Source organism: Ceratina calcarata, unplaced genomic scaffold (genome assembly GCF_001652005.2).
Source record: "Ceratina calcarata isolate Rehan_Ccalc_2016 unplaced genomic scaffold, ASM165200v1 scaffold349.2, whole genome shotgun sequence".
Classification (NCBI taxonomy): domain Eukaryota; kingdom Metazoa; phylum Arthropoda; class Insecta; order Hymenoptera; family Apidae; genus Ceratina; species Ceratina calcarata.
The window spans coordinates 62,061-71,815 of NW_017157822.1; the positions used below are offsets into that span (position 1 = coordinate 62,061).

The following is a 9,755-nucleotide window of genomic DNA, read 5'->3' on the forward strand; positions in this document are numbered from 1 at the left end:
ATTATTATTCCTGTACATCGTAAACCTAATTTTATCAGACCCAAGGGATCGGAAGATTCGATAGCGACGGGACCAGGATCGTTCACGCCGATCAAACCACTTCGACCTTTACCGATTTTACCCAGCGCACCGTCGCCAGCCCCGCCTCAGGTGAGACCAGTTAACGAGGAACCGGAGGAGGACACCCGAAACCGTGACAGCCAAGACGACGAAAATTCGGATTTGAGCGACGAGCCGTTGGACAGTCAAGAGGAGAGCGAAGAGAACTTGCCGCGGAATATTGCGAACCTCGGCTCGATATCAAGAACTTCTAACATAGGCCCATCGGCGCAGCCTGTGCAATATCGTCCACTTTCGGCAGCGGGAGGTCCTATCGGAAGAGGAAGCATAACACCGGCCACTCCGGCACCCGCACCTGTTCAATATCGACCGACGCCGAAGCCGACCAAGCCGAGGAAACCGGTGGAGGAATCGTACAAGCAACAGGTGAAACCGCCCACGAAACCGGTGAAGACCGAGCCTTACGACGCTCGTGGAAAGAAGCCCGTGGCGCAAGTAAGTACACGAACGTTGCTTAATTATTCTGAGTGGTGGGAAAGAGATCTCTTCGATTGGTAATCTTCATGAAAAAAAGTGAGAAATATTTGCCAGGAAAGTAGAGTGAACCCCAGGACTTGTTAGTCAAACCTGAATTATGTTTCGTTTTATGGAAGAAATATGCGTTACATCGATTCATTGGGAACGTGTTGGTTCTCGTGGGAAGTGAATTCCACCATTTCAGGAATTCTCTCCATGTATGGACACCGAGTATAAGTCGAAATAATAGCACGTCAGTGAAGCTCTATTATTTCATGTTAATTATTAATACAAATATACGTGAAGATATAGTAATTTAACGACGACTTAAATTACCTTGATCAGACTGACATGTTCATCTAAAATTGATCGTGATGCTTGTAACAATGACGTAATTTCAAAAGAATACTTACACCAGGCATGTGAAACTCATATAATATTACGAACCACATGATGAAAAAAATTAATAAAATACGATTTTTAGAATGATTATATTATGTATTTGACTGAATGTCAAGCTCAATGTATTGTATATCATACATACATAGTCGTTTTATGTTTCGTGTTTGACATGCTTGATTTAGACGGTTCGAAGTAGTCGAACGATGAACAAGTAATTATACTGACGGCTTGAAATGACGCGCGTCTCTACAGATCATCAGACGATATCGGAACGATAATGCGGACGGCTCGATCACCTGGGGCTTCGAAAACGACGACGGCTCTTACAAAGAAGAGCTGATCGGGGTCGACTGCATTACCAGGGGCAAATACGGGTACATCGATCCGGACGGTAATCGTCGGGAATACACCTATGAGACGGGTATCAAATGCGACGAGCAGCAGGAAGAAGAAGACAATGGGTTTGTGGATTATCACGAGAACAAGCTGGTACTTCCCGATGGTAAAACCATAGATTTGTCAACCATGGGGAAGAAACAGTCTCGCAGACCCCGTCAATTCTAACAGAATTAAAATTACTACTTTTATTTGATCGAAAAGATACTCGCGAAATTTTTCTTTTATTTACTTATTTGGTAGTGCATGAGGTAGCAGTTTGGAGAAGTTGATAATAACTAGACTGAGGATTTTCATTTATTTATAAAGATCGTAAATGTATCGAATTTTGAACAGTGCATTCGATGTGAGGAAATAGGAGTATCAAAATCGAAGCATACGCAATGATCCTCATATTCCAACGCATTTCAAAAGGAAATAACTTTTCTAATATTAGACGAAATAATTGAATTTTCTGTGGGACGTTAGAAGCCTTAGTTTACTGATGTTTCCTTGTCAGATAAATCGAAGAATTTCTACTGATAAAAATCGTCAGTCTAATTATTAGCAATTATGAAGATAGTAACAACAGCCATTCAAGTAGTAACATCGAATGATTTCTATTTTATTAAGTATCAATCTAGTAAATACAAACTCCGTCGTGATCACCATCGAATCGATGTTATCCAAAATATGTAATTAGAATTAATTAGTACGTATCATATCGTGTAAATATAAATGTAGGTACCTTTATCGAGTTCGTCGAATAAAACTAACGAAAATAGAATCCGACGCACTGCTTAATATCAATGAGAAAGATCGATAAATTACTACGATTATCACTTATCCCTAATCCCTAACTGTGTGATGCATGAGACATAAAAATAATTACGTGACACATGAAATCAAACAAATAATTAATCGAACGTTCCGTTTAACAGTTCGTGGACAATCGGAAATAAAAACCGTCCGCCCATCTGTCATTTTAATCGGGAATGAGATAATACATAATTATCATGATACGAAATTAAATATAAAACGTGTAGAAATCTGTCAACGATTCACGACGATGAACACAGTACTGATAAAACGTGTATATCCTTTGTACAAGCATACAAGTATATATATACGTTCAAAAATGTTGCTTCGAACTTCGAGAGCAAACATGAAAAACTCGCGGCGCAATGTACAAGTATATAATTTATATTATATATATATTATATGAGAGACATCGAAAAATATGCGTTACCTTCTCTTTATCATACAAAGTTCTATGAAAATACCGAGTATCGTGCGTGTGGTAATGATTACACGGTATGTATCTACGTATGCAAGTACATATATACATCCTGGAAACAAGAGAATGTGCGAAATGAACGAAATCTTTTGTGCCCTGTTACATGATTGTTAGCGTTTCGACCTCTGAACCTTTCGACCGACTCGGAACGAACAGCTCGGTTAGATCTGCTGGAGTGAATCCACTCTGTAAAAGCTACGATATGTCTTGAAACTGGTCCATTCGATAGTTTCGCGTTATAAATTAATACGTAGGGCTCGTCACCGTCGACACTTGTTTAGGAGAGTGCTGGCCCTGCGCTAAGGCACCGCTCCTTGCCGCGTGGAACTTCAACCAGGCGTCGTAACCGTAGGCCACCATAGCGCAAAATCCGAAGAACTGAAATAAGATAAAACGTCTAGCAATCGGAATATCTTTTTTATCGGTAGATTACAAATTTTATGTATTTCTAGAAAAATTTAAAATCCGCGGTCTACTCATTACTGAATCGTTGAAACTTACCGCTGCAACTCCGAACGCCTCCACGTACCGAGCATAATCAGCCGCGAGGGCAGCAGCCAGCAAATAGAACGCGGTCCAAATCACGCAGAATATAAATTCCTGTAAACGAAACAACGTGACTTTGAAAACTTCTTAAAGAATAATTATACTCGATAACTATTCGTCATGATACGTAGCGTGCTAAATCGCGGTTCGCCCTACTTATTTCAACTATCAGATCGATATCTCCGTACAAAAGTAAGCTACACGGTAAATTTTGCATGATTTACTGTTTAGAAATTGTCGCCACGTTCACACAAAACGATCAATATAATTTCATAGAAACGACGATAGTACGAAATCCGATTAAAAAGTTCGCGGATTATACAGAGCGGTCCACGCAATTGTTTCAGGTCACAACTCCGTTATTATTGCATTTACGAAAAAATATCAAAGGAGGGAGATGAATCGAAAATTATTATTCCTTTAGCTCGCACGTTTCCTGTCTTTTACGGGGCAAACCGTATTGGACGCTCTATCTGGAACTTACGATTTTCAGCCAAGGAATCTTTGAGAATTTCTCAACGATGTGGAAGAGGTAGAAGACAAGTAGAATTCCAGTGAACCAGAAACCGATCATAGCCACGGTATTGAACCACCCTCCGCGACTCGAGTTGCTCTGACTCGACACCGTGATGCATATAAATCCGAGGAGATTTAAGACCTATAAAAGATAAACGTATCACGTAATCAAAATTATTAAAGCCTGCCCTGTTAATAATTAAAAAACAACTAACGTCAATGTATTCATTGGTTTCATAAATATTTCAAAGTGCATAATTTATGATATACGACTGTCGTGAAGTGGCAGCGATAATTTGAGTGAGATGAATTAGCTATTGTCACGAGCACGTGCTATCAATTTAAAAAAGTAACAATAAGCGAACTTACCACCTGGGCGACTTTCAGCATTCCCGGCAATGTTCTTGTATAATACGGATCGAATCTTATGATTGGATGTGTGGTCGTCGAGCTCGTCGTCACCGTGGTGGTAGTGGTGTGTACCGTCGGAAATCCTTGATCCATCTTTCGTGCTCACTTTGAGAAAAATTATGCGATAGACAATTTTTCGATTCAATCGTAGTAAATATTATTATTATTATTGACTTTTATGATTGCACCAATTATGAGAGCCATGAATATTAACGAAGGCCACTGTACGTAAGTCCTAATCTCTGAAACTTATCAGAAACAACGGTAAATCGGGCTGTGGCACGAAATTCCTCGAATTAGAATTCAACGGTTTTTCATCAAAATAAGCTTAACGAAAAATCGATGGAACGTCCGCGTTATCGGCAGGGTTTAAATGTTTCATCTCATAAAACTGATTTATCGTTTAAATCGTCTTATCTCTTCCGCCGGTAAACTTCAGCTATTCAATTCAATAATTCACTTCACCGAATTAAAAATACGTTTTATCAATTATCAAATTCTGCGAACAATTTCTCCATCCTTTTACAATACGAATTGTTTCTTTTTATATCAAACGAACCGAAGAATACTTCATGAATTTTTTTCGAATAAAAATTGTTATTCTAGAATTCTATAAAAATTATATAGTGTACACTATGTCAGATAGTGTATCTATGAATTTTTTCAACACTTTCCGTGCGTTGGGATCGTAGATAAAAATTGTTACCGGAGTGAACGAAAAAAATGCTGCGCGGTATCGGTGTCGTGCAGTGTCGGGCGTTCTTAGATAAGAGCGCAGATTCGCGTTGGACGGAGAAATTATGTCATATCCCGGCTGCATACTACAACAATTACTTAACGTTTTATAGTGAGGTCATTTCAATTGAAAATAGCGAATGACAAGACTTTCTATCATCTGATGTGAGTAATGTGCGAGCAATGCACTAGAAGACGAATCGTGTCAGACGATCGTCCATCAGTTGCATTCCGCGTGTGGGCGGTGGATTCGATTGTGTGGCACGTTATCGTAATCAAAGCTCTACAGTCCAACGGTAACGATACGTGGAACAGGCCGACCGAGAAAACTATGCAACCACGTATTTGATCGGTCGAGAAAACGAACAAATACTTTATATAGAATGATACTTTCTAAGTCACGGCAATGGAGTCAACAGGTAATAACGACGAAAATAATCGTGACCCATGCGTGAAGTACGTAAGTGCATACCGCAGATTCTTACCGCTTACGTGAAATAGCGGGAAAGGTGTCATTTAGCATTCTTAGCGAGCAATTAAAATACTGTTATCTCAACTTCGCGCTTGTTGCTTCATCGTCAGATCGCGGATAAACAGATTTCGTATTATTTCCTCCTCTGTTTTTTTTTTATACGTGAGATATATTTATTTCACGTATGTATCCAGACCGCAAGGCGTGCGTCGTCGAAGACCTTGTTTCTATGTATACAGAACGTGTAATGTACCTGAGTTGACAGAATGGCCTGTAGATATGTACCCGATTATTTCCGAGTATTCCCTGTTTATCGCAGGCAGGTCGGTACTGTTCTATTCTCGAAACACTCGGTGATAAAAATCGTCCACTAACTCTCTTCGAAATCAAACGCATATATTTATTTCGAGAAAGAAATAATACGGAACGCGTTTCGAAACAAACCACACTGTCCACACTATTACAAATGGATCTATGAAACCTGGCCTGTTGCAAGTATACATACTACGCACCCATGTGCTCCCCACTCTCCGTCGTTCGAGTTCCCCCTCTAACAAGAATGTTCACAACCTTCTAACGCAGCTCTCATCGATATTAATACAGTACACAGGTATTCACCTTATCTGTTGTGAATACATACGTTGATCACATTGAATTCGTGAAATACTTTCGATAAATTGTTAGAAGACTATGTGTACATGAATAGAATAAAATAAATTCACATTGGTTTCGTAACTAAATTGGTGAAATACTTATAAAATGTTTTAATAATGTTCATTAAAATTCTTTTTGTAATACTTAATATTTAAATACGTTCTTATATGATCTCCGAATTATTTAAAATTATACTGGACGAAAAATATACCGATATAAAGCGTTTAATGTGTTGAGAGTCCTGAAATTTATTCAAATAATTTGAAAAGAATCGTAAAGCCGGGAGCGGCGTGCTTTTAAATTTTGGCGCGGTAGCCATGAGCCCTACCCCACCAAGAGTCCAGTCAACGGCGGCCATGATGCATATCCCCCACTTTGCCGACTCTTGCGTCTGCGCCGAGTTAGTCACTTGTTCCTTGTGCGTCGTGCTGGTTGTGCCGGCTCTCTAATTTGTAACATACCGGCGTCTGACTTTGATATATCATTATCACTTATAATTATCACCACCGGCTTAGAAACGTGTTATAACACATTTAGCATCTGACGTAAGTGCTATAACTACTGTTCTTTCACTATTATTCCGAGAATTCCGTTATTGATTCCGATTGATCATTACGCGTTTGCTCGACTACTTGTTGAACGTTTATGAGACACATTGCTTATATTTTAGCAAGTTTTTTGTACATTCTTTGATGATTCACGACTTTAGTCTTAGATTTCGATATCGTTAATTGATTTTATCTTTATACAGTCGTTTTAAATACGCATTTCCTTTGATTTTGTTTGACTAGATTCGGAGTGAAGTTGGCGCAGTGACGATGCTTGGCGCGCAATTGCAGCTCGATAGGGCGTGCATCGATATAATCGATCACATCATTCTGACTCGTTTGGACAATTGGCAAGGTACTGTGGTGTTCTTACGCATATCATTAATTAATTTCTCTTTATTCCTACCTTCTTGTTAATATTAATTGTGCTTTGCTTCCAGATTATTATTCTTTCAGGTTTTTCTTGTGACCGCGCAATGCGGTCTTGTGTTAGAATCAGTGTTTGCTTCGTAATTATGTATTTTTCTTGATTTTGTGGCCGCGCGCAATGCGGTCGTAGAACCTTGCTTCATATTTGCATTATAGATTGCAATTTTTCTAGTTATTTAGTCAATTTAAAATGTCATTTCCTATTTCGTAATTCTGTCTTAATAAATTCTGTCGCGAAATTCGAGTCAGTGTTTGTTTGTCGAGTAGAATTTGAACGGGCATATCTGTAGTTATCTAGTCATTATCTTTTTATTCTTGTCTTGTTCTCAAGAAAGAAGGTAGCGCGAAGAGAAGGCATTCTTCGGTGGGCAGCAATGTAAGTATAGTTTCATTTTCTATCATTCGATCTTTATCTTTTGTTCTTAGTCGAATTTACTCCAATTGAATACTTTTTATGGTTACTATTGAAATTAGACGTAGTTACGTAATGCACACTCAAGCGTTCCCCCCTCCATCAATTTTCGAACGTGCCTGTTGAAACATGTTTTGTTTACGTCCGGTTGGTAAAAAAAAAGCTCCGTGTTTCATTACTACGCATTTACCTCTCCTTCCTTCGGTCGAAGTCACTTCTTTCACAATTAAAACAAACGCTTAAGGGGGCATTAAGTATTGTGTTTATCGAATAATTGAAGAATAATTACAAGATTTTAAGAACGATTTTACTTCTTTTGAAGGGGTTTTATCTCGGCTGCTCCAAGAATATTCGGTGGCCGCGCGCAATGCGGCCGGTAGACTCAGTGTTTGTTCCGTAGTAATTTTTAGTTGAGTTCAATTTTAATTTTGAATATCTTTAAGTCAATTTCGAATTGATTCATTATATTTTCTTCTCTAATTCAATTTTCTAATTTTTGATACATTTAATCGCGAAATTAGAGTCAGTGTTGTTCGTCGATTAATACTTCTTTTATTGTTGTTTCTTACATTCTCAAAATGGTCATTCAGTGTTATTAGAGTCGCGCGTTTAAAGTCACATCAAGAACGAAGAATATAAGAGATTATGCGGTACTCCTCGAGAGTACAATGTAAGTATCTTCGCATTTTTCATTTCAAATAACTTTGCTTCCTAATTTTCACCAGTTAAATCGTGAATAGAATTTAGTAAATTTGATTATAGCTTCGTCTTTTGATTACAATATTGGAAATTCGAAAAATGATTGAATAAATCATAGCGCTTCTTTTCTTTTTAAGTTGTTACAGTTTTCATCTTTATTCTTCTTCTTCTTCGACAACCGGCGGATGGTTCCTGACATTCCTCAATTTTGGGGTGGCCGAAGCAGCATCAATCGAGGTTTTCATCATCGGTGAGTCGCATGCTTTTAAGTTCCTCCGGTCATGTCGTAGGACGAAGGGTCCGAAATGGTACGGGTGACTGGTTGTATTTTTTAATTATTTCATCTTCTGAGTATTTATAATATTATAAATGCTCTGAAGTAGCATATTTCATTTATGTGTTCATATTTCATGTATATGTTCGTATTTCATTTATGTGTTCATATTTCATTTATGTGTTGGCTCAAGTCAGAGCTTCTTGTATTCGCGATTTATTTCGTATTAATGAGAACGAGAGTGAGGACAAATATTTTATAGGACAATAGAAGTAGAGTAAATTAATACATAGTTATTGCTTGGTCAGTATGATTTCATTTGAACACGTGCCACGTAGGGTGTAGTCCGTAGGAAGTTGGACGTTCTCAAACCTCCTGTTTGAGGAATTCTCAGATTTTATTTGAAATTACTAAACTGTAGAATACATTCTCAAGTTTTAATGCACAATGTGTTATTATGAGTAACGAATTAAATAAGTATTTAAAATGAAAAGTTGATAGACTCTCGTTCTCATACAATTATTTAGGGTAGCGAATTTTAGCAAGCGATTACAGGTCACCGGTACGTAAATAACTTAGGGAATGACTCTGTGTATGCTAAGCTCGGCTGCGGAGGCGTTCCGGGACGCCTCCCTCAGGCCCTTGCATTCGAGTATTATGAGAGTCCGTACGTACCGTCGTGCCGGTTTGTTTGTTTTGCCATTTTTAGATATGGCAGTGTTTCAGTGAGCATTTAGTTTACTTTTAGGGTGTCTGTTTAACATGTAAGCACCTCCTAAACTTTAGGACTTAAAGAGATGAATTGATCCAAGTAGTACAGGTCCATACATCTTTCATTCGAATTTTGTACGATCGAAGAACTTCTTTGTAAGGAATGTTTGAAACATGATTCAAACAGGTAGTGGCTTTACTGGCTTTATTGTTACCTTGAATCTCTATATGTTTAGGATCTATTTTTAAGGTAAATAAATGAACAGTCATTTTTAAATATTATACAATCTTCTATTCTTGGTTTGTCGACAAAAAGGCTTGTCCCAAGACATTCCATTAGTCGTTTATTTATTATAAATGCATCAGAAGGAAATGATACATAGAACAATCTATCAAGTTGGTCATTGCGATAGACGTGACGGTGTAATATCGCTCCATACCTTGAAACCGATAAGTCGTTACGTTACACAAGAAACAGCGACTAATTTCAATAGAAATACTGTAGTGTCGATGATCATTGGGTAGATCGTCGATCTCGTAAAACGTCTAAAATCTGTCGCGACTAGTCTTTGCGATCGTTCATAAAAAATGTCTAAATATCACGCTGCACGCATGCACGCGTGAGGAACATCCAGTTGTACTGATTAGCCTGCGGATTTTCGAAACTAGTTTAGTTTTTCTCGACAAGTACAGAACAC

At 38.2% G+C, this 9,755-nt stretch overlaps 2 protein-coding genes and 1 long non-coding RNA gene across 4 annotated transcripts in view; 2 read left to right on the forward strand and 1 right to left on the reverse strand.

Annotated features, from left to right (window-relative positions):
* LOC108625154 (actin cytoskeleton-regulatory complex protein PAN1) overlaps positions 1–2,140 on the forward strand; it is a 9,615-nt gene extending 7,475 nt beyond the window's left edge. Inside the window, exons 3-4 of the mRNA XM_018024925.2 lie at positions 39–555; positions 1,231–2,140. Of these exons, the coding sequence (XP_017880414.1) occupies positions 39–555; positions 1,231–1,542 (829 nt within the window). The 3' untranslated portion in view covers positions 1,543–2,140. The remainder of the gene's footprint in view (positions 1–38; positions 556–1,230) is intronic.
* Positions 1,949–5,845, reverse strand: LOC108625156 (CKLF-like MARVEL transmembrane domain-containing protein 8). Of its 2 annotated transcripts, none has more exons than XM_018024929.2 (5): positions 5,584–5,845; positions 4,082–4,228; positions 3,681–3,854; positions 3,152–3,250; positions 1,949–3,028 (listed from the first exon to the last, which is right to left on the reverse strand). In XM_018024929.2, exons 2-5 carry the CDS (start codon positions 4,214–4,216, stop codon positions 2,894–2,896), a joined length of 543 nt encoding a protein of 180 aa, XP_017880418.1. In that variant the 5' UTR covers positions 4,217–4,228; positions 5,584–5,845; the 3' UTR covers positions 1,949–2,893. The 2 variants fall into 2 exon arrangements, with proteins under 2 accessions (XP_017880418.1, XP_017880419.1); XM_018024930.2 differs by lacking the exon at positions 5,584–5,845 and adding an exon at positions 5,344–5,574.
* A 282-nt stretch (positions 5,846–6,127) lies between these two features.
* On the forward strand, positions 6,128–8,304 carry LOC113464368 (uncharacterized). Its single transcript, XR_003389207.1, has 5 exons — positions 6,128–6,529; positions 6,776–6,887; positions 6,973–7,337; positions 7,696–8,043; positions 8,210–8,304. It is a non-coding gene; the product is annotated as an uncharacterized LOC113464368 (long non-coding RNA).
* Positions 8,305–9,755: the final 1,451 nt, after the last annotated feature.

Bases quoted from the DNA above. Each gene is read 5' to 3' on its own strand.
- LOC108625156 (XM_018024929.2), bottom strand. From the start codon at position 4,216: ATGGATCAAGGATTTCCGACGGTACACACCACTACCACCACGGTGACG. The intron at 3,251-3,680 runs GTAAGTTCCAGA...TTTCGTTTACAG, and splicing joins AGATTCCTTGGCTGAAAATC to GAATTTATATTCTGCGTGAT. The intron at 3,029-3,151 runs GTAAGTTTCAAC...ATCTTATTTCAG, and splicing joins AGGCGTTCGGAGTTGCAGCG to TTCTTCGGATTTTGCGCTAT.